This window comes from Lynx rufus, unplaced genomic scaffold, assembly GCF_022079265.1.
Source record: "Lynx rufus isolate CCGP_SWC_20201006 ecotype Redwood Valley unplaced genomic scaffold, mLynRuf1.p SCAF_38, whole genome shotgun sequence".
Lineage (NCBI taxonomy): Eukaryota > Metazoa > Chordata > Mammalia > Carnivora > Felidae > Lynx > Lynx rufus.
This window is the reverse complement of record NW_025814854.1, coordinates 3,145,752-3,168,134: the sequence shown is the minus strand read 5'-3', so window position 1 is coordinate 3,168,134 and position 22,383 is coordinate 3,145,752. Positions and strand designations below refer to the sequence as shown.

Sequence of the window (22,383 nt, the reverse complement as noted above, 5' to 3'; positions counted from 1 at the left end):
GATGGAGTTAAAGACCAGAGTCAAGTCTCAAGAAAAGGCAGGTGCCAGACAGCACTGTGGCTGGCGTGCTCTGGTTCCTCACCGCAGGGGCGGCCATCCCTCAGGATCGGCCCTGCTCAGGCAGAGCACCCAACACTCCCAGACTGGAAGGTCTCCTTGTGTCTCTAGCCAGGAACTCTCATTTTCCCTAATGAAGTAACTGAATGTCACTTCCCTTGTAAAGGGGAGGAAATCCCAGCCAAACGTCGTGAACTCTCAACAGGTCTTTCTTCCACCATCAGGCTGCAGTTCCCTCCTAATTAACTCAGAAAATCTACCTCTACTCCCACGCTACCCTCAGAAACAAAACAGAAGACCTTAAAAAATAAGCGAGCTATTTAAAAAAGAACAAAGAAAATTAAAAGAAAAAAAGTGAGCTAAAAGAGCCAAGTGTGCATGACACCCTTCCCTGTGCCGACTCAGAAGGTTTCTTTACCTGTCCGCCCCTCCCCTTGCTGTGGGAATGTGGCTTCGTCGCAATGAGTCAGCACACCCCCAAGATGGAATCCCCGAAGTTGTTGCCTGTGCTTGGCCACCTCAGCTCTGGGACTTCTGTTGCGATTTCCTGCTATGGGGAGGGAACCAATGTAAACAAGACTGTTTCAGGGTTGGGGGGGGGCGGGGGCGGCAGAACTGAAAGTGTCACCAGAGCTAAGATAAGAAAGGCTGAGCCCTGGCTAGACTAATCGGCTTAGGCTCCCCGCAGGTCCCACACTCTGCCCTTCATCCTGCAGGGCTGGTAGAGGACACGGGGCGGAAGGGAAGGAGCAAGGCCAGTGCACACGGTTCTCACTCAGCGTCTTGTTTTCTCTTGCAGGGGGCACAGAGATTTGCAATGGCGGCCCCGCCCCCAAGTCTTCAACCTGCTGCATCCTGTGAGCTGCTCCGGGGGTTCGGACCGCTCTTTCATCCCGTACACCTCCTGGGACTCCACCTCTAACCCTTTGCTACAGGTTAGGAAGCCCAACGAAGTGACTGAAGACAATTTTGAATATTTTGAATTTTTTTTTAAGGCTTGCGTTTTTATAAATGAAAGTCAACGATGAATAATTTAAACACTTTAGCCTACCTTACGCTCATCCATCTTTTGGGTACATAGCAATACCACAGAGATCTTCGGAAAGGGTCTGCGAACTGTGTCTGAAAGCATCGGGTGAGAACATTCACGACTGCACATTTATGTGTGTATGGGCAAGTAAGATACATAGGTACCATTGCCTATCTGGTTTAAGGGAAAATAGGACCAGAAATTCAGAAAAAAAAAACAAAATACATCACCCTTGTTTTAATTCGGCAGAAATTACAGGCACATCACATATGACCTGTTGGAAAATTCTGCCAGAAAGCTCAAGGCCATGAGTGAGGCAGTGATCAGACACAAGTGACCTGTGCATAAATACGTTTAACAGCCCTGTGCACAGAGGTGCACTGACAGACCCTGAGATCAGGGGGCACACTGCCATGCCTAGGGTCTGCCCAACTCCTGTACGAGTGAGGATTCCCTTAATGTTTATGAATTGGCATAGCCACACCCAAACAGAACACTACTCCCATTTGAAACAGGTACTGATTATCTGGTAGAAATTAAGGGCTTTTAACTTGAAGTCCTTATAATGTGAACTCCAAAGCATTTGTTCCCCAGACACTAGACACTTAACCCCTCCTCTCAGCTGCAGGTTGAGACTGGTCGCTGTAAGGCCAATTCAGATGCCACCCAAGCCCTCTCCTAGAGCTCCAGAGCTCATGGGGTAGGTGGGGAGAGAGAATGGGGAGCACCCCCCACCAAGCCATCCAGTCACAGATGGAGGTAGTTTCCATCTCAGCAGTGACACCTGGTGACCGCCTGTGATTAGGGCCAGGTGCTCCTCCAGAGGGACTCAGCACCAGCTGGCCACACTGGAACAGATCCCACCAAATTCAGGAGGAGCTGAGGTGGCCTCACTCAAACCTCACCAAAACTAAAACCAAGGCTTTAAAGTGTTTATATGCTTGCTTCTCATTTTCTCCTCACATTTGCAAATGAATTCGTCTTACCAATGAAATTTGGGCTCAAAGCCTAGGGAAATCTGCTCAAGTCCTGTGACTGGGAAATAGTAACATTCCAATACCTGGCCTCAGAGGTTGGAAGGGGCACAGCCAGGAGGGGCAGGACCCGGCTATCAGCTCGGCAAGAGCCTGAGTCCGATAACGAGCTTGTGCAGCACCCCAGTCGGGTCCCCGGGCGGCCACATGCCTTCCTGTGGGTCGAGGAGAGGATCACAACAGGGGGATAGAGATCCAGGTCCCATCCCGACACTTGCACGGCCCACCCAACGGGTGGCCTAGGGCTTAGCAAAGACCAAGCAGCACTCACAGCACCCAAGCTGGCTGTGTCGCTACTATAAACTGCTCCCTTTGGGCCACCCCCCCCCCCAGATGCCCAAGAGAAGTGGAGGAGTTTCACAGGCTCATTTGTGCACTGCATCCTGAGTCTGTGATGGCTAGTCAGTTCTTCTGAATTCCCCCTCCCCCTCCCCACTCCCACTGCACATAAACCAAGCCCAAGTCCAGAAATGAGACAAGCGGGGACAGTCCAGGAGAGCATCACATAACAAGAAAGAAAATTTTATTCATCCGCACTTCCAGGGAGGCAGGCTCATTTTAGTATGCTGTCATCTTGGGCTGAAAGGTTCAAAAGAAAACATCCGTGTTATTACAGCCTCAGGCGATCCCAACAGACCATCTCAGCTCAACATCATCTGGTCTCTAGTTACGGCGCAGCCCGACTACGCTCTGCTTAAAGCCTTGTCCTTGGTCTTCCTTGTGCCGCACGTTCTCACTGGAACCTGCCAGAGCAGTCAGTGGGATGGGTGTGCCTGGTTCCGGTCCCGTGGGCCCCTCTCAGGTGGCACCACCAGGCCACATTCCCAGACAACTAACCTCTAAGGCCCAGGGGCCTGAGCCTCACCAAAGGCAAGGCGTCATCATGTCCCCGCACCCACGCCTCTGCTCCACCTCCCCCCCACACACCCCCAGGACCCACAGGGCCGGTGCTGGATGAAGGCAGGGGGCTTCTCCCTCCGCAGTGGGGCCCCGCGAAGCAGCACTGTGTGTCTAAAATCCGGCGGAGGGCAAATCTGTACGATGCAGTAATTCGAGTACCTTCTGCCAGCTCTCTCTCAATCCGTTTCCGTTCATCCTGCTGCTTCTTCTCCTCAGCGGCGATCCTCCTTTCCTCTTCCGCCCGGGGTTTCAGGTAGCCTGGTTCAGGCAAACGGGAAGGTGGGGAGACACTTGAACTTCCTCACTGAAACGCTGCCTAGCGGGGCTTCAGTCTCTTCAGGTGCACTGGGAATGCCGATGCCCCGGCTTCCCAGCCTTTACTTCGATGTAGAAGGCCTGCCGCTGCCGCCGCCGCTCCCGCTCCGCAGAGAGCCCAACCCAGAGGGCAGCTGCAGGGTCCCCGCTGCCACCCGGCTCGTACTTCGCCCAGTCCTTTAGGTCGCCAGAGGCCGCCCCGCGTCAGACCGCAGCACTCCTCCCACACCCACCTGGCACCACGTGCCAACTGCAACTCACCGTTTTTCTGTTCCCCGGGGGCTGCCCTGCATCAGGATGCACTTGGGGTCCTGACCGCCTGAGCCAGTCCCAAATCAACCCACACACCTGCCGCGTCCGCTCGGGTTTCTGGCGCCTCCCACTCTGCCCCCCTTCTCGCCCTTCGCTGGGGTTTAGCAGACGGCCCTGGGGAGCCCCAACAGGCTTTGAGAAGCCCCAGCGCCCCCTCTGCCGTCGGCCGAGACAGCGGCGCGGCCGCCCGCGGTCACTCACTGTAGCGCTTGGCTCCGTAGGCCACGCCGAGGAACAGGGCGGAGTAGCGGCCGAGCTGCGGGGAAAGGGCGGTCAGAGGCGGGGTCAGGGTCCGGTGGGGGTCCCAGCCCGCTGCGGGGTCGGAAGCGCAGGGCGGGGATCCGGGGAGCGCGGGAAGGGGGGAGGGGGGAGGGCAGGTCGCACCCGCGGGGGCGCGGGTCCAGGGTTCCCTGAGGTCGCGCACGCGGAGCCCACACGGAGCCGAGCACGCGGCGACGGCCGCAAAGCCTAGTCACCTTGATGAGCGGAGAGACCTGCACCGGCGGCACCATCTTGTCGGTAACCTTCACGCCGGAAGCACAATCCGAGGAGGACGCCGCAAGGGCTCGGAGAGCCGCGGAGACGTCAAAGCGTACCAGGGCGAGCGCATGCGCCGTTGGCGACGAGCAAGGGCACCGCTGCGCCCCCCGGTGGGCGGAGGTGGAACGGCGTGCGCCCGCTCGGGGCGGGGAAGTCACCAGGCGCGCTGTTCGCGACCAGCTGCGCGTGCGCGACTGCCGAGCAAGCGGGTTCTGGCTGGGCGGCGCGGGTGATTTTGTCCCGGGTGTGAGGCGCTGGCCTCCCGCCACGTCTCCTGCAGCCCCGGACGCTGTCAGGCCGGGTTGAGCAGCAATCGAGCCCGCCCATTAGATGTCCAAATATTTGAAAACTACAAGTCGAAGTCACAAAGTGTAAAATAGATTGCACCGTATCCTCCTGCTTTGCCAGGGCTCTCCCGTCAGGGCCTGGAAAGTCGGGGAAGGAGCCCACCGCCACCCACGCCGGGCGGCTGGAGTGCGGCCTGCGGCCCCGCCCAGGCCTGTCCAGGTCCCTGGCCGTCCCAGGTCAGCCTCAAGGACCGACTGGGAGGGGGCCTTGGCCGGGAAAGGGGTTTGAGGTTTTGGACAGGGAATACCGGGTCTAGGTACTACTAAGTGTGACCTGAGCGCTGGCCCCCTGGTCCCCAGGCTCCTCGCGCATTTGGGGGGGGGGGGAGGGCGGGGGCTGTGGCCAGACCCTCTGCACTCAGGCCTCGCCGATTATGGTGGCCTCAGAACCCCCTGCTGGGACGGCACTGCCTTGGGAGCCCCTTCCAGCCACCCCCCGCCCCCAGTCTCAGTCCCCAGTCCCCTGGCAGAGCAGAGCAGAGCAGGAGCTTCTCCGGCACAGGGGGCTGGGGTCTTCCTGGGAGCTAGCAGACCTGCTCCCTGACTGCTGCCCTCCAGACCCTGCAGTTCGAAGCTCCAAGGTCCACCTCAATCAGGGCCCCTGGGTCCACAGAGCCCCCAGATGGGCCCTCATTCTCCCACTTCTGCTGCTGAAGTGGGACGGGTAGGGGGTAAACCTGCCAGTTACTCTGTCCCCCTCAGAGTAGCCGGTTTCCCCCACTTCTGTGGTTAGTCCTGGTGAAGACGTGACAGGTCAGCTGCAGCTGTGCAGAGACTGCCCAAAGATGGGGCAGTGGTGACCAGCCAGCCGGCCTCCCAACAGCGCTGGCTGTGCGGATACGTGGTTCCCAAGGCAATCAGGTGGGGGCGGGCTGACAGGAGGACCACTCACCCCCTTGGGCCCTGCACGGATCCAGGCAGAAGCTCCCTGAGAACCAGAGTTTGGGGCTCACTAGGGCCCCCAATACGACGGAGGGAGCCCACTTTTCCCTACTCTTCCATACCCTTCTGTTTCCAAAGACAGCTTAACTATAAATCTAAAGAGAATGGAATGCAGAGGCTAAAACTCCAGGGCACAAAGCAGGTGCTCAGTAAATCTGCATGGAGGGAGGCCCTTCTGGCTCGGCAGCTTGCTCTGGAGTCCTGGCTCTGGGACTCCAGCCGAGAAATTGGAAAATCACCTGCGCTGTTTCCTGGGATGGCGGTGGGAATAAGGAGGCCCATCCTACAGGGTCACCAGGCTCTTCTCTAAGGACTCTGAGACCTCTGCCTGATGCCTCCACTGGTGCTTCTGCCCGGCCTGGGGTGGGGGGAGGGCCTTCCCAAGCCCCCTCATTGCTCCCTGAGGAGACTGTACGCACATGTTGACCCCACAAGGCACAAAATAACCCTCTTTCACCAACATGCCATGCGGCAATCCAGAGTGCACACCCCTACCCCCTTGAGCAGCTAGGCGGATGACCTCGGGTGATGAGTGTGTTTTCCCTTCCCTGGATTTTAAAATAAACAGGACTCCTCAGCAACTCCTGCTTCCAGAATCAAAAATAAATGTCTCTTGGGCTGAAGATGAGGCCAGAGTGCTGGTAGGGAGCACATACCAGTAGCTTCCAGTGGGGCGGGGGAGACGGGGAGGGGACCAGTGCAGGGCACACACAGGCACACGTGCCCTATGTACATGGCTGCCCAGGGAAGACCCCTAAAGCTGAGGGAGACTTCCTTTGGCCCAGGGCCCTTCCTGAAGGCTGAGGGGGCTCCCACCTGGCTCAGAACACTGGGACCGCCTGCTGATGCCCCTGCACCTGTCAGGGCCAGCTGTCCATGTTGAATCCCGATATTCTCCCAGGAGCCAGACTCCACGGCTATCTTTAGTGCCACCAGCCCAGGAAACCTCCCCAGGGTCCCTGCCAGTGTCTTCTGGCCTTCCTCACATCAGGGGCCTTCTGAGCACAGATCCTACATGCCTTCCCTTCTCGTTGCAGTGGTCCCCACTTCCGCAGCCCTGCTAGGGTCTCCCCAGGCATCACGGTCAGACCCTGCCCAGCTGAGAGTGCAGCCCTGCCTGGGTCTCCCGCATTAGTGACAGGTTGTCCCTCTGGGAGTCCTCCAGGCAGAACCCCAGGAAGCCCCCAAGTCCCCCCAGGCATGTCACGCCTCCCTAGGTTCTGCGCAGTGTCTGTTGTCTCATACTTAGTGGAGACCAACAGTGAGCTGCCCCTGGGATCGCCTCAGGGGTGTCACGTGATGGAAGGTGTGTGCCCCAAGGGGCACGACCCCTGCTACAGTGGCACTCACATGTGATGTGGTTCCCAGACGCACCTGCAGACTGGCTGCAGCTGATGCTTCCCTACCAGGTGCAGGCACAGGGGCTCGGAGGGCTTGTTCCCCAGGTGTGGAGCTGCAGAATCCTGCCTGCCCACTTCATTCGGCCACCAAGCGCCCTCCTCCTGTTCAGCCTACAGACCCCACCCCCGTCCTTTCCCACCCCTGACCTTCACTCCCCTCAACCCAGGACCAGGACATCCAGCCCCTGATTCTGCGGTGACCTTGGTACCTGGCACCATTCACAGGCACCTGCGTGCCCTCCCCAGCTTCTGCCTGCTGGGCCCCGATGTAGGGGGGAAACTTGCCCGAGTAATGGCCCAGGGCCCAGCCCATGTGGATGGCCCTTCATCCCAGAAATGCTATCCCCACTGTGTTCCAGGCAAGGAGTTCCCTGCCATGGGGACGGGGCCCTGGGACTTATCTGCCACCGAGGCAGATAGGTGAGGGTGCACACAACATGCTCGAGGAGTGCATGGTGACCAGCCCCCAAGGCCACTCACAGTAACTTTGTGCAAATCTGGGAAAGGTGCTCCTTCCTCTAGTTCCCATAGCTCCCGGGTCTTTGGTCCACATGTAGGTGGCCCTGGAGATGTACAGAAAACAGGAGAACAAAAGCTTCTGGGTGAGGAGCAGTGGGGAGGTGCCTGGAAACCTGGGGGCCCTGCTGGGCAGGCCAGGATGGGCATCTGAGTCACCCGCCAGCTGCCAAAGCTCACTCTGCAGTTGTCCAGTCCCCAGGGTAGCCCTGCGCCTGCCCTTGTAGGGAGCGGCAGCCGGAGCCCGAAGTGTCCTGGGGGACTGGGTAGGAGCTTAAGACAGGCGACCTAGGCAGGGAGGGCACAGACCATCGCATCAGGCAGACCTAGGCATGGTGAGTGTGGCCCGCAGGCCACTGGGGCAGGAGCGAGTGTGAGTGTGTGTGTGTTTATGCACAGTGTGCGATTGTGACTATGTACACTTGCGTCACCTGCACAAGCATGTGGTGTGTGTGTGTGTGTGCACACAAGTTGAGTCTGTTTACGTGTGTGAGGGTGTGTGCAGTGGGGAGGAAATCTATGCTCCGTGGCCGTCTCCATGCAGGTCTGGGGCTGAGAGACGAGGGCCCTGGCCTTCACCCTGGCAGGGTCCCGAGAACAGCCCCACCCACTTGCTGGCCACCGGCACAACCCATCCGCTCCTTGGGTATTCAGGCCCAGCTGGTTCCTCCTGGCTGGATGGCAGGGCAAAGCTCGAGATGAGCTGCAGGTGCTGTGCTGTCAGGGCTCCTCACACCCACACCGGGCGCCTACAGCCATCCCAGCCCAGGGACCCGGGCTTGGGGTTCCCCCGGAGCCCCTGGTGCTATAGTCCCTGCGTCCTCTGCCTTGCCTTCCAAAATGCCAGCCTGGAGGGCCCTCAGCCTTGCTGTTCTCACATTAGGCCAGCAGGAAGACCAAGAAGAAGGAAGGGGGGGGCCTTCGGGCCCAGAGAGCATCATCCAACGTCTTTTCCAACTTTGAGCAGACCCAGATCCAGGAGTTCAAGGAGGTGAGGCTTTGCTCTTGTCCCAGGTCCCCTCCACCCAGAAGCTCCTGACTCAGGGGCCCCCTGGGAATCATAAGGCAGGTGACCCAAAGACCCTATGTGAGCCTCGCTCCAGAGCCAATGAGAGTAGATGCCTGTCCTGACATGGTGTGGCTGGCCTGGCAACCTAGCGACCCTGGCTCTGGTTTCAGGCATTCACGCTGATGGATCAGAACCGAGATGGCTTTATTGACAAGGAGGATCTGAAGGACACCTATGCCTCCCTGGGTATGTGCCGTGGGGCAGAACCCCGCCACACCCCACCTCAGAATGTCCTCCAGCCCTGGAGAGCCTTGCTCTACACTTGGGCCCTACAGCCTGACCTGACATCCCACGTCCCATGGGCCATGAGGAGGTGGGCCGGGTCTCCCCTGGGGGAGAAATCCCTCTCTGGTTTGGCCAGGGCATCACTAGATGCCCAAGCACAGGCATCATGGATGGGGGGGGGGGTTGGGACCAAAGCTCCAGGGAAGGGCTAACCTCCCAGAGAGACACCACTGCATGGGGAGGCTTGCCCTCCTGCCCCCAGGCATGCTAAGGAAGCCCAGAAACAGACCCGGGAGAGAATGTAGAGCCAACTTATGCTCCTCTGAAGAGCCAAAGACTGGCCCTTTCCCCCTCAACTTCCCATCTGGGGCCATGTTCTCAGCCTGAGGCAGTCCCAGGGGAGGACAGGTAGGTTTCTTTCCTCTGGGCCCCCTTACACCCAGGTAAGATCACAGTCTCCCTGGACCCCATGCGTGGCCTCTTCCTCCTCCTCAGCAGTCCATCTCCCCGGGGCTCAGGTTTTGGGGTTATGCCGACGTGCAGAACCTGTACCCCACCACACTTGGGCCAAGTGTCCCCCCCATCTGCTCACTGCCCTCCTTCTGGTCTCCCAACTTGATTCTGGGGTCACCTGGAGAATGATGGAGTTGGGAGGCCAGTGGGGACAGCAGACACATCAACAACAAGAACAGCCAGGGTGAGCGTGACATTCCTACCCAGCGTCCCCGGTCTTGTATTGGCGACAGGCAAAACCAACGTCAAGGATGATGAGTTGGATGCCATGCTCAAGGAGGCCTCGGGACCCATCAACTTCACCATGTTCCTGAATATGTTTGGGGCGAAGCTGACGGGTGAGAACCATGGGGTGGGGAGCACCATGGAGCCAGGCTTCTCCCTGGCCAGGGGCAGCCTTCAGGCCAGTCTGCCAAAGCCATCTGTATTTCGTTAGCTCCTAACACTTACAAACCCAGGCATTTCACATAAAAATCCAAATTTTCCAATTTGATGAAAAGCCTAGCATTCTGGTACCCACATCTGTGGGCCACACGCCCAGCCTACCTCCCATCTGCCTACTGGCGACAGCCTCTGTCCCTCACTCGCTGAGCACTCGCTCCACCTCTGGGCCTGGGTAGAACTCTAGGGACCCCCAGAACAGTCCCCTCAGGGTGGGTAGAACTCCAGGGACCCCAGAACAGTCCCCTCAGGGTGGGAGCTGCAGAGTCTCCCAGGCGCTCAGGAGCTGGAGGTGGGAAGGCTCTGGGATGGCCCAGAGCAGGACTGGAGCCCTAAAAGCCCCTGGTTCAAGGCCTTTTGTGGGCAGGTACGGATGCCGAAGAGACCATCCTGAATGCCTTCAAGATGCTGGATCCTGAAGGCAAAGGCAGCATCAACAAGGACTAGTGAGTTTGGTCACAAACGCCTGGGTGTCTCCCCTGAGGGGCACCAAGCCCCCCCCCCAACCTGGGCATCTCTCCTGAGGGGCGCCAAGCCCCCCCCCACCCCGCCCCAGGGTCCAGGTGTTGGGCTGCCTGCCCCAAGGTCCCAAGTCCCTCAGGGTAACTGAGGGCAAAACCAGTCCTACCCACACCAAGGCCGGGGCACCCAGTAACCCAGCTGGTCATGCCACTTGTACGATCACTGGGTCTTCAACCCCCTTTGAGGGCTACATCAGCCAAGCACTGGGAGTGGGCACATTTGGTGTGCCAGGCACTCGCCTCTAATCCCTCCTCAGTCTCCTCCCTGCAGGTGGAGCCCCCCACAAGGGGTAGTGACCCCTGAGTGTCAGGAAGGACTCCCAGTGACCACTCCCCGGTGCCTAGGACTCCCCCTAGAGCCAGGCTTCCAAAAGACACCTGCACTGTGAGTGGGTGGGACTAGGGGGTGAGCGTCCCCCCCTTGAGGCATCCCACACAGAAGAGCCAAGTCACGCGGCTCCCCTGGGGCCACCCCTCCGGTTCTTCTGGTGATGGTCCCTTTCTTCGGAGCAGCCTAATTTGGCTTCTCCCTCCTTGTCCTCAGCATCAAGCGGCTGTTGATGTCTCAGGCAGACAAGATGACCGCTGAAGAGGTAACGGTCCACTCTGCCCCCACCCCACCCCCTCCCCCGTGGCCCTCCGTGCAGCTCCAGTGTGGCCCTCTGGGCTCCAGGGGGGATACTCCCTGGGCCTCCAGAAGCTGCACCACCAGGGTGGGCAGGACACCCAGTGGCTGGGCCCTGGTCCCACCCCTGGCTCCCCACAAGCAAAAACAACACTGCGAGCTGGCTGGAGTGAGTTGCCTGTAATTCAGCGGACCATTTTGCTCCTTCGCCTCCTCCCTGGGCCTGACCCGCCCCCACGCCACCCGGGCTTGCAGGTCGACCAGATGTTCCAGTTTGCCACCATCGATGCTGCAGGCAACCTGGACTACAAGGCACTGAGCTACGTGCTCACCCACGGGGAGGAGAAGGAGGAGTGAGGGCATGGCCCCGTCCCCAGCTGGGCTGCAGCCAGTTCAATAAACATGAACCCACAAACCTGCCTGCCAGTGTCTGCAGAGGGAGAGGAGGACGCGCCACCTGGGGGTGGGACAGTCTGCAGGTGGGGAACTTCCGCCTGGGCGGGGGAAGTGTCTGCCTTGGCAGGGAGAGTGTGGGGAGGGTCCACTGTGGGTGGGAGTGTTTGCTTGGAACGAGGAGAGTCTGGAGGGGAACGGCCTGCGGGGGTGAGAGCATCTGCCTGTGGGGTCCTCCCTCTGCTTCCCCTCCCCACCCAGCCTGCCCCCCACCCCCACGATGTGCTAGCACTCATCCCAGGGCGTTAGGCCACTCAGTGGTCAGCAGAGGTTGAGTAAAGCTACGGGTTGGGATCCCCCAAACACGGCCTTTCTCACAACGGTCGACTCCAGACTCGGTCATGCTAGGGGCCCCCAGGGCCCCCAATCCCTCCACGTCCCCCTCGGCTCTTGTCTCTCTTGCTAGGTCCACTCCCATACGCTGCTCCAGCACCAGCCACCCTGGGTCTGGCCTGGCCACTGGGGTGTCTGCTTGTCGCACGGCACCAGCAGTTCTTGCCACAGCCACAGGGTCCTCTCTGGGCCACCCTGCCTTGCCCCAAGTCCCCCCGGCACCTGCATGAAGCTGTCACCCTGTGACCAAAGCCTGTCTCTCCTGGCCTCGCCTTCATGTCCCCAGAACCACTTCTTGATCACTAACTGCTCTCTTAGCTTCCAGATCTCGTCAGGGACCCTTGTGACATCTCTGCAAGTCCTGAGGGTTCCAGGGGCTCAGGGCTCCCAGGAACAAGAAGGCGGGGCCAGGAGAACAGCTCTAGGGACGAGTGGCCCCGAGCTTCCTAGGGCGCCAGTGCCGGAGGTCGTGTGGATGCCTCAGGGGGTGGCTGCCGGGTGGGGTTCGCGGTCCACGGTCGCAGGGGACATGTCCTCCTGGATGGAGCAGCTCGGACTGGCCTCAGCCTGGAGGCGCCGGTATGGTGTGTGGAAGAAGAGAACCAGGAAGCAGCTGAAGAGGGTGCAGAGGCCAGCCATCAGCAGCATGGACACTGGGGAGACACAACCCAGCTGTGTTCTGAGGCTCGCCCAAGCAGCCAAGCTCCCCACACAGGACCCAGAGTAGCCACACGGCTGGCAGAGCCCCCGCGGGCCCCACTGGCCACGACCAGAGAGTGACCTGGAAACAGATCTTGCCCAGCATCCAACGGGCCCTGAGGGCACGTTCACAGACCCAGGTGTGGTGAGATCCAAGGTCAACGGCATGGGGTCCCTGGACGTGGCCATCCTCACCCCTGTCTCTCTCTCTCTTTCCTCTCTTTGCCTCGCTCTCTCTTTCCCTGATCTCATTTTTAAACAACTCACGTGGGCTTAAAAGTTGAGCTTTCATCAGGGCCTCAGGGCTGCTCCCACCATCCTAAGCCTTGGTGGGGAAAGGTCGGCCTTGTTGCCCTCCAACTCTACCCCGCCCTAGCCCTGTGCGTGCCCTGCACGTGCCAAGGAGAGCAAAAGGTGCCGAGAGGAAGGGGCCCGTGGAAGGGAGTTTCCAGGGCCGGAGGTGGGGGGGCTAGGCCCTGAGGTCCCATGCAGGCCGGGGCACTCACCCTGCCAGTCCAGTGGGCCCTGGCCATCCTGGCAGGTGGAGACAGACGGCTCCGCACGGCGCACGGTCAGGGCAGTCAGCAGGACCATGATGAGCACGCCCTCGGCCTGCCTAGACAGCCACGAGGCCTTCAGCCCTGCCCCAGGCACCGCTCACTGCTCTCAGTGCCGTCGGTCATTCTGAGGGCAGCGTGCTGTTCCGGTCAGCGTGGACCCCAGCAGCCAGCCTAGGACTGCACGCAGCTCAGAACGTGCAGGTGACCCACTGTGTAGCCTGGAGTGGGGTGAGGGGAGGGTCTCTGGGGTCCCAGGGAAGTGGCAGAGGGACCGACACTCACCCCAGCACGAAGATCAGGCCCGCAGCCGCACCCTCACCCACAGGGAAGGAGCACTCAACGGCCAGCTCCATGGCAATGGGTGCCACCGCGAAACCAAAGAGGCCAAGCAGTGAGCAGATGGCAGCCAGCGCGAGGGTCTGTCCCTGCAGCTGAGACACCTAGGGGGCAGTGAGCCACACAGAGGGATGGGACACCCAGACCCAGCCAGGCCCTGTACCAGCACCCTGTCTGAGCTGAGCGGGAGACAGGGTCAGGGGACCGGGGAGCCCATCCCACCCAGGGACCACTCCAGTGGGCAGAAGGTCGAAATTTCTGCTTTGACCCAGTTGCCAGCTGCCCTGCCCCAGAGCACCCCACTCCCACCACTGTAGGGTAGTCTTGGTTCGAGGGGACTCTCACCAGAGCAAAGGCCACACAGACCACGGAGGTCAGACAGAAGCCAATCTTGACAGCTTCGGTGAAGAGCTTGGTCCGGTCCACATACAGGCTGAGAACCAGGGCCCCCAGGACCCCAAACACAATGAAGAGAGCCCCACAAAGGCCTATGAATTCCTGGAGGGGAAGAGGGGGTGGGGGGCACCCCATCATTGGGGCACAGTGACACCGGGGCCCCAGGAGGAGGCACTCACCTTCCAGACACACACCATCACCAAGAGGCCCATGGCAGGGTGAGAGGGAAGGCTCAGCTGTAGGATCAGCTATGAGCGAGGGGTAGCATGTCCTCCACTGGAGGCGCTGCTTTCCTGTGTCGCCATGCCCCGGGAACTCAACAGTTGCTAAAGGCAAGGGCCTGGTTGCTGTGGCCACCCTTCAGTGCCCACGGGCCCCTCATGAGTTGGGAACATGCCAGGCCTGAATCCCACACCCAGGGCTGATGCCAGACGGGGGAGGGCATGGCCAGAGATGCTATGAGCAGAGCAAGGCCTTTCCAGTCTCCAAATATCAGAAGAGGACCCTTCGGCCCTTCAGGGTTGAAGCCATCCTGGGTGGGACACTGGGAAAGATAGCGGAAAGCACACACAAAATCCCAGGCCACTTGGGCACCGCCACCATCCCCTCCTCAGGGCCACCACTCATCCTCAGACTGTATTTGGCACCTGACACAACTTTTCACACACGGCATCTCAATACCACCCACAACAGGAGGTTACCCTGTCTAGGTGTGGAAATGCAGCACTGGGGGAGGTCCTGGGCCACCTGACGGAGGCAGAGGCAGACGGCCTTCAGGGTGACAGTAATGGCCCCCAAGCCCCACCCTTGAGCAGGAGAAAGGGTCAGGGTGGGGCAGCACTCACGTTGGAGTAGCCCCTCACACAAAGGACCTGCTCCAGGAGGGCCGAGAAGCTGGAGAAGATGCCGATGCCGCCCCCGAAACACACGGCCAGGACGACATAGGCTCTGTTACACAAGAGCTGGGGGAGAAGGCGCCGCTCAGCACAGGAGCTCCCGCAGGACATGCAGAGGCTCCGACAGGGCCTGTCCTGACCCCCTTCCCTCCTCAGCTCCTCCCCACCCCGATGACCCCAGCCCGGGATCCCACGGCACCGACCAGCTTCAGCCCATCCAGGAACTTCTCTGAGGTGGAGTGGATGGCCCTGGCGGAGGGTGGGGTGGGGGGCACGCTCTCCAAGAGGCAGGCGGTGGCCAGCAGGCAGGTGATGCCGGCAGGGATGATATAGATGCCCAGCTGGGGAGAGGGTGCACGTGAGTGTGCGTGCGTGTGCAAGTGTGTCTGCGAGCACACGAGTATGTGTGTGTGCGCAGGCCCTCGCAAACACGTGCACATGCACACGAGGGCTTCACGTCCGCCGCTCTGGGCACCAGGTGGCACACGGCCCCCCTTGCTAGCCACCCCCACCGGCCATCCCTAGGCAGACAAAGGCAAGCCTGGGGGTCTGCTCGGCTTTGCTTCATCCGGAGCCCTGGCTTTCGAAATGTCACACAGAGATGACAACCTTAGCCCCAGACTCACCCATCCGCCTGCCAACCGAACCTTCCTTCCTGCCTTTGTGAATGACCCCAACACTTACCTGGCTGCACAGCTGGAAGCCCCTCGCCTCTCCCAACCTGGCCTGAGCTACCCCCCCCCCCGCCCCACCCAACCGAAGTCCCAGCGCCCCGCCTGGACGCTGCAACCGCGTCTTTGGCTCCCCGAGTCTTTGGGCCAGGTTGAATCGCTCTCCCCCTAGACACCCCCGGGGTTTCCATCACATCAACGGCAACCACCTACCACCTGGCTGACCCTTCCCTCCACGGCAGACACGCTGGCCTCTGGCTGCAACCCCTACCCCTCAACCTCACATCCACCTCAGGGCCTTTGTTGGTCCCTCGTCTCCCTCTCCAGCCCGCCCCATAAACACTGCCTCCTGCTCCAGTCAGCCCCTCAGCTCACCAAAGGCCTCTCCCCACCAAGGAAACCAACATCCTGGTCCCTAGAGCTGTGTCTGACAAGGTGCCTAGGACTCGCACATGTGGAGAAATCCCGCGTGCACCGGGGCCACTTGCTGGTGTGGCCACAGGGAGGGGCAGGTGCATACTCACACTGGCTCGTGCACACATTCCACACAAACACTCACGTACACACGTGTGTGCACACGCGAGCCCATCATGCCCACACACACACACCGCACACAAAGGCACACGCGTGTGCCTGTACCTCATGAGCTCCCTCACCATCATGGGGATGTCCTCCTCCTTCTTCACCAGGGCAGGTGACAGCAGGTTGGCCACCAGGATGCCCAGGGGGTTTGCTGGATGGACAGATGGAGACACATGTCAGCTCAGCCGTGGCCAGGCCTGGTCCCCAGCCCACAGGCAGAGCCCTTTGCTCTCTGAGAGCTGGGAGCACAGAGGTGGCAGGACCCTCTCACTAAGCCGCGGGAGACCATCAGCCTCACCCCCCGCCACTCACACATGGTGCCAATCATGTTGGCCGTGGCTCGCTGGTGCTCGGGGAACCACAAGGCAGCCAGCTTGGCCGGAGAGAAGACGACCAGGCTCTGGGCCAGGGCACAGAGGCTCTGCCCACCCATGAGGAAGGCAAATGGGTCCTGGATCCCGCCGACCATGAAGGGCAAGGTTCGGAACACACTCCCGGCAAAGTTCAGCCATGCGCACACGATGGTCTGCAGGGATGGGGTTGGAGCGCTGCCTGGCCAGCCCGGACTCCCGGCCCAGCACCCTGCCCTCCGCCCTGCCACCCCAGTGGCTCTGCCTGGAGATCCCCAGAGAGGAAGCAATGGCTCTCGAGCCCTCACTCGAGGACCCTGCCCCATTCAAGAGCTGACCCTCACGTGGGGTCTGACTCACTGCCCAGCGGAGCCCAACAGAATCCAGAACCCAGATGGCCACCACGCCGGACGGGATGGACGCCACGAGGTAGACTCGCGAAAGCCAGTTGATCTGCTCGGTGGAGAGGAGGAAGTGGTGGGCAATCATGTCGGCCACGGGTGCGAAGCTGAGCCACAGCTGTGGACACACGCTGGCGTCAGCCCATGGGGCAGGTGCCACGGACACCATAGCCACCCACTGTCCCAGGCTCAGCCAGCCAGTCTGAGGGAGAGAAAGTGCCTGGCGATCCCGTGAGGGCCAGTGTCTTCATCCAGTCACCTCCAAGGGAGTGCACCAGGTTGGGGGGGTGGTCAGACAGTGTGCCCGGGATGCAGAACAGCACCATCCTGCAGGCACGGTCCGGCGGGGGGGGGGGGGGGAGACAGAGGCTGAAGATCCGGCCAGAGCCTGTGGGACCGTAAGCCCTACCAAGACTGACCCTCTAAGGAGAAAGCCCAGAGGGCTGCCAGTGAGAGGCCGATGTCTGAAGGGGGAAGGGGAGCTCTACACAGTGCATGGGCATGAGGAGGCCTAGACCAGGTACTGGACAGCACTGGAGCCTGGCAGGGTAGAAGAGGGGGTCTGGATCCTGGCATCCCAGTCGCACAGATGTATAGATGGCCCAGACTGGCTGGGCAGAGGAGCGCATCTGGGGCGACACTCGGTGCCTGCGGTGAACACCCAGATGGATAAGGGTAGGAGGCTGGGTGGGCCTGCAGCCATTGAAGGGATGTTTCCACGGGAGGGCGGGGGGGGGGGCAGAAAGGGGCCCAAAAGGTATCTCTAGCTTGTCTGCAAACTCAGTGATTGAGTCCCAGGTGGAAACACCTGGATTATGCGCTGGCCCTGCCCAAAGCCAGCCCCACCTGTCCTACAGGAGACCCAGGTGTTTGGGACGCGAGGCCCTCCCTGACAGGTGACATTTCCCAGCTGTAGGTGCTGTCGAGTGCTGGGACTCAACTCCACAGACCCTCGGCCAGCAGACCTAAGGCAAGACCTTAAGCTCGACTGGGTCAGTGGGGAAGACCACTGACCTTCCTGGCAGAGCTGAGACCCCTGCACGGGTGAGGCAAGAGGGGAGGAGGGGCTCTCCAAGGATTACTGCAGGTGGGAGAGGGGAGATGGGCCAGGGATGGACCAAAGACAAGGGCAGCACAATTCAAAGTGCACAATCACTGCAAATCTGAGAGACCCAGAAATGCAGGGGCTGGCCCCAGACCACACCCTCCGTGGTGAGGCCAGTGAGATCCAGGCTTGCTGACCCAAACAGACATTGACCACAAAGTCTCACATGACAGAGAACTTGGGCAACAGCTGCCTTTTCTTCCTTTTCCACCCCCTTTTTTAGGACAAAACAGAGGACAGATCTTCCAGGTTCAGAAAAAGACCTGTTCCTGCCCAACTGATCCAGCAAAGACAAACCGAGGGGTCTGTGCTCCAAACCCGCCCTGCTGAGCCGAGCCCATTCCTTGCTCCTCCCCAAAGCTTGTGGCTGGCAGGGCAGAGACAGGTCTAAACTGTGCAAGGCAACATGGGGACAACAGTTTATCTCCACTGCATACAAGAATTCCCTTCAGGCCACTCCAGCCCTGCCGGGTGCCTCCTTGTATCCCTTGAGTGTGCTGACAGATGCCCCACGTGCTGGCTCTTGCCCAGACCACGAGGCTATCTCCTTGGGTCACTCTGAGGCCACCCAGACCTCACTCCAGACACTGTTCCACCTGCCTCTGACACTGCCCTCTCAGAACCATGGAGCTGTGGTCACCTGGCTGCAGACAAGTCCACGAGGGGACATGGCTGGGGTTAGCCTCATGGTCGGTGTTTATCGTGGTGACCAGAGCAGGGACCGTAATTCCCGATGAGAGTCCTGCTTGCTCCGTAACGATTTGTGGACCAAAGGAGCGTGCAGCAGGATACTGCCTCAGTGTCCAAGGGACTTCTCAAGGCCACTCATGATACCCGTCCCCTCTCAGAGTCATCAGAGCAGTTCTAGGGGCTGTGTCCTCAGACCGCTGGGCCCAAAGCCAGCTCCGGCTTCCTAGCAGCTAGAAGCACCTGGCCGACAAGCCACTGTGCAGAGTCCCGTAGAGAAAAGAGGTTTCCAGAGTCACAGCAGACTTCAGCCCAGGCCATGGATGCCACCTGGTCCCAGCACAGGGCTGGCTCTCCACACGCAGTCAGCAAGGAAAAGAGGCAAAAGGCCCTGATCAGTTTGGAATAACATCCAAGAGTGGTTGGACACCTCCCTGAGGTGTCTGCCCACACTCAGTTCACCCCCACTGAGCCCGCTGTACGTGACGGGCTAGGGAAAGAGGGGCCCAAACCTCTGCACAGAACAGCTGAGGGCTCAGGGGTGAGCTGGAGAGAAGCAGGTTGGGGAGCTGAGCCCCTGTAAGTGGTAAACCCTGTTCTCACTGCTCAACCGGTCTCCGGTCTCTGCTCTGTGTGGGTTTCCAGGGCAGGGTCACTGCCAGCAGTGGGAACCATTCTAGAACAGGTAACGGGTCACTGGGGACCCCAGCTGGGGAACTGTGGAGAGGCTGTGCACACAGGTAAGGAAGGCCCCCTGTGAGGGTCCCGCATACTGACTCAGAAACCCAGTGAAGGCTCCAGGGCACAGGTAAGCAAGGCGGCTGAGCCCTGCCTGCCTTGCAGACTGGGGTGGGGAGTTTGGAGAGGGAGGGCAAGAGCCAGATCATGAAGGCCTGTAGCCAGACGTTGGGTGTTCCGGAGGAAGACCCCTCTCCAGCTATGACAGTGACCCCCACCTCCTCCTGAGGAATGGAGGGACTCTTTCGAAACCACCACAGGTCACAGGGCCCAGGCTGGGCCGCCTGGAGGACAGATGCCAGCTTTACTGCCTGTGCAGCCACAGCGGGGAGAAGGGCCTCTGGTCCCACGGCCGCGCGCTGAGGTCGCCGGCGCCCCCACTCCCAGCGGTCCCATAGTGCACACCGACCCCGCCCTGGGTGCAGCGGGACACTGGAAGGTGCGAAGCGCGCCGACTCAGGCGGGGTCCCAGCTCGGGCCGCCCGCCCCCGCCCGGAGGCGACCCCAGGCCCCCATACCGGGGCATTGGAGACGGAGGCGACCCCAGACCCCCGCACCGGGACATTGGAGACGGAGGCGACCCCAGACCCCCGCACCGGGGCATTGGAGACGGAGGCGGCCCCAGACCCCCTACCGTGGCGTTGGAGAAGCTGAGAAGGCTGAGCACCAGCAGAAAGACCCAGCGACGCGCGTAGACGCGGTAGTCCCACAGCGCGCCCAGGGCCTGGGTCACGTCGGCCCCCGGCCGGCCCCCCGCGGGCAGGACCATCGCCCGCCGCTCCCGCCGCGCGGGTTGAGGAACGCGGCGCCCGGGCCAGGACCGCCCCGGAAGGTGGTGCCAGGCGCGCGGGGCGGGGCGGGACGGGCGCTCGGGGTCAGTCCCCGCCCCGAGGGACGGCGGTCGATGCTCCGCCCAGGGGGAAAGATACCAGTCATGAAGTTGGACCCAGCTCCGTCGGCCAGGATGGAAGTCTCTGCCACAAAAACAGGGACAAAGTCCCCTCGCCGGGGCGAAGGAGGTCACGGCCTCTGTGCGGTCGCAAGGCGGACACGCCCACGCGGGTGGGTACAGGAGAGGGCACCCATGAAGTAACTCTGCCCGGCACGAGGTCCGCATTTCCTGAAAGGGGTTGTGGAAGGGTCCCCTACACTTCCCCCCACCCCAATTGCTGCTGTCCAAACAAGTTACAGGGAGCGGCAGGAGGCCAGTGGAAGAGGAGGCTGGGGTCAGTTTGCCAAGATCCTCGAATCCAGTCGGGGCATTAGATTGGGCCCTTGTTGGGAGCAGGAAGCAGGGGACTGGGCAGAGTTGGTGCTGCTCAGGAGGAAGGCAGGGTCCAAGGCTAGCCTGGCCTGCCCAGGGAAAGGGCCTGGGGACCTGGGGGCACTCAGCCTCCCGCATCCGGTTATTGTCTGCAGTTTGCAACTGAGGAAACAGCTGGGGCAGAGTGGGGCGAGAACCGTGAGCTGCAAGGCAGAGAGGAGGGGATGTCTGCTGTCTCTCCCACAGAACACGCTTGTGGTGGGCCGGCCTCCTCTCCAGCTTCCTCCTCACCCAGAAGTCCACCTCGGAAATCTTCCCTTCTACTCTCCAAATACTACTCTTCCTAAGGTCGCCCGTGATCTCTGTGGGGCTGACATAAATGGACGAGATGCTATTCCTGTCCACCTCTGTGACCCTCCTGCTCAGCTTGAGAGGGCCCCTCCTCCCATCCTTAGGGCTCTTACGTGGAGTAGGCAGCTCAGTAAGGTCGCAGTCGTATTTTTTCATACCAACGATGGACATGTGGAAACTAAAATTAAAGACACAATACCATTTAAAATTACTTTGGACAATTAAAAATTTTTATCTTTAAAAAATTTTACAGACCCTCCCCCCCGGGTCAGTAAAAATTAATAAAAGGAAACCTCAATAAAAATGGAGTCAGTGGGGTGCCTGGGTGGCTCAGTTGGTTAAGCATCCGACTGCAGTTCAGGTTATGATCTCCTGGTTCATGGGTTCAAGCCCCATGTGGGGCTCTGTGCGGGCAGCTCACAGATCCTGAAGCCTGCTTCAGATTCTATGTCTCTCTCTCTCTCTCTCTCTCTCTGCCCCTCCACTGTCTCTCAAAAAAAAAAAAAAAAATTTAATGGAGTCAGGAGTCCAGAAGGGGGAGCTCTCATGCAGTACCATTCAATATCAGAAATTGCCAGTACAGACCCTAACAGAAGAATTGTCAACAGGAAAGAATCATCAGTTACAGGCCCCAACAGGAAAAGATACGCATGATGCATCTCTTGCAAGGAATTAACCACCCCTGCAACTCAGCCAGTGAGAAACTGTCATGACTGTACACTCTTGTCTTTTTCCAGTGGACTTTAATTCAAAACAACCCCTCCCAACTTCCTCCTTCCCTTTAAAATAACATTCCTCTCCTTTGTTTGTTGGACTAGCCTGTGATTTTGGCCGTAGCTTGCTTGTCCCAAATTGCAATTCTTTGCTATTCTCAAGTAAACTCATTTTTTTGCTGGTAAAATAATTGACTTATATTTTTAAGGTCAAAAGGTATAAATTTAGCAAACTGTACACAGAACTTGTATGCTAAAAATTATGCAACACAAATGAAAGAAATCAGTGAAGACCTATAAAAAAGGGAGAGATGTACCATGTTCATGGATCAGAAGTCTCAACATAGTAAAAATGTCAGTTCTCCCCAGATTGATCCGTAAGATTAATACAATTCCTATCAAAAGAGTTTTGTAGGGGCAACTGGGTGATTCAGTTGGGTAAGCGTTGGAATCTTCTTGATTTTGGCTCAGGTCATGATCTCCTGAGTTCATGAGTTCCAGCTCCTGGAAGGGCAGAGCCTGCTTAGGATTCTCTTTCTCTCCCTTTCTCTCTGCCCCTCCCCTGCACACAAGCACACACATTTGCTCTCGCATGCTCTCGCTCTCTCTCTCTCTCTCTCTCTGAAAAGTAAATAAATAAACAATCAAACAAAGCGTTTTTTAGACATAGAGTGGGAGAAAATATTTGTAAACCACATATCCAACAAAGGACTGGTATCTAGACTATATAAAGAACCCTCAAAACCCAACAGTAAAAAAGCAAAGCGAAAGTTCAATTAGCAAAAGACATGAAGAGACATTTCACTGAAGAGGAAATACAAATGGCAAATAATTATGAATGGCTAACATCATTAGTCATTAGGAAAATGCAAATTAAAACCACAATTAAAAAAACACAATGGGGACGGCTGGGTGGCTCAATCGGTTAAGCGTCCGACTTTCGGCCCAGGTCATGATCTCGTGGTTCATGAGTTTGAGCCCCGAAGTCAGGTTCTGTGCTGACCGCTCAGAGCCTGGAGCGTGCCTCAGATTCTGTGTCTCCCTCTCTCTCTGCCCTTCCC

The 22,383-nt window shown here is 59.3% G+C and overlaps 4 protein-coding genes across 9 annotated transcripts in view; 2 read left to right on the top strand and 2 right to left on the bottom strand.

Annotated features, from left to right (window-relative positions):
* PDE6B (phosphodiesterase 6B) overlaps window positions 1–918 on the top strand; it is a 34,167-nt gene extending 33,249 nt beyond the window's left edge. The window contains exon 22 of the mRNA XM_047094239.1: window positions 857–918. Coding sequence (XP_046950195.1) covers window positions 857–918 — 62 coding nt within the window. The remainder of the gene's footprint in view (window positions 1–856) is intronic.
* A 1,709-nt stretch (window positions 919–2,627) lies between these two features.
* Window positions 2,628–4,236, bottom strand: ATP5ME (ATP synthase membrane subunit e). 2 transcript variants are annotated; one of them, XM_047094262.1, is made up of 4 exons: window positions 4,125–4,236; window positions 3,850–3,904; window positions 3,181–3,279; window positions 2,628–2,864 (listed from the first exon to the last, which is right to left on the bottom strand). In XM_047094262.1, exons 1-4 carry the CDS (start codon window positions 4,158–4,160, stop codon window positions 2,785–2,787), a joined length of 270 nt encoding a protein of 89 aa, XP_046950218.1. In that variant the 5' UTR covers window positions 4,161–4,236; the 3' UTR covers window positions 2,628–2,784. The 2 variants fall into 2 exon arrangements, with proteins under 2 accessions (XP_046950218.1, XP_046950219.1); XM_047094263.1 differs by having other exon boundaries at window positions 2,628–2,700; window positions 4,125–4,232.
* Window positions 4,237–7,169: 2,933 nt separating this feature from the next.
* On the top strand, window positions 7,170–11,149 carry MYL5 (myosin light chain 5). The gene is made up of 8 exons (XM_047094160.1): window positions 7,170–7,297; window positions 8,048–8,102; window positions 8,277–8,384; window positions 8,573–8,648; window positions 9,434–9,538; window positions 10,009–10,087; window positions 10,707–10,755; window positions 11,043–11,149. Exons 1-8 carry the CDS (start codon window positions 7,170–7,172, stop codon window positions 11,142–11,144), a joined length of 702 nt encoding a protein of 233 aa, XP_046950116.1. The 3' UTR covers window positions 11,145–11,149.
* SLC49A3 (solute carrier family 49 member 3) lies at window positions 10,949–20,776 on the bottom strand. Of its 5 annotated transcripts, none has more exons than XM_047094228.1 (10): window positions 20,723–20,776; window positions 16,424–16,582; window positions 16,026–16,239; window positions 15,788–15,864; window positions 14,664–14,801; window positions 14,410–14,526; window positions 13,514–13,666; window positions 13,115–13,272; window positions 12,779–12,888; window positions 10,949–12,226 (listed from the first exon to the last, which is right to left on the bottom strand). In XM_047094228.1, the coding sequence occupies exons 2-10, from the start codon at window positions 16,550–16,552 to the stop codon at window positions 12,054–12,056; spliced, it is 1,269 nt and encodes a 422-aa protein (XP_046950184.1). In that variant the 5' UTR covers window positions 16,553–16,582; window positions 20,723–20,776; the 3' UTR covers window positions 10,949–12,053. The 5 variants fall into 5 exon arrangements, with proteins under 5 accessions (XP_046950184.1, XP_046950182.1, XP_046950181.1 ...); XM_047094226.1 differs by lacking the exon at window positions 20,723–20,776 and adding an exon at window positions 19,629–19,814 and having other exon boundaries at window positions 10,949–12,186; XM_047094225.1 differs by lacking the exon at window positions 20,723–20,776 and adding an exon at window positions 19,629–19,812.
* Between the last annotated feature and the right edge of the window lie 1,607 nt (window positions 20,777–22,383).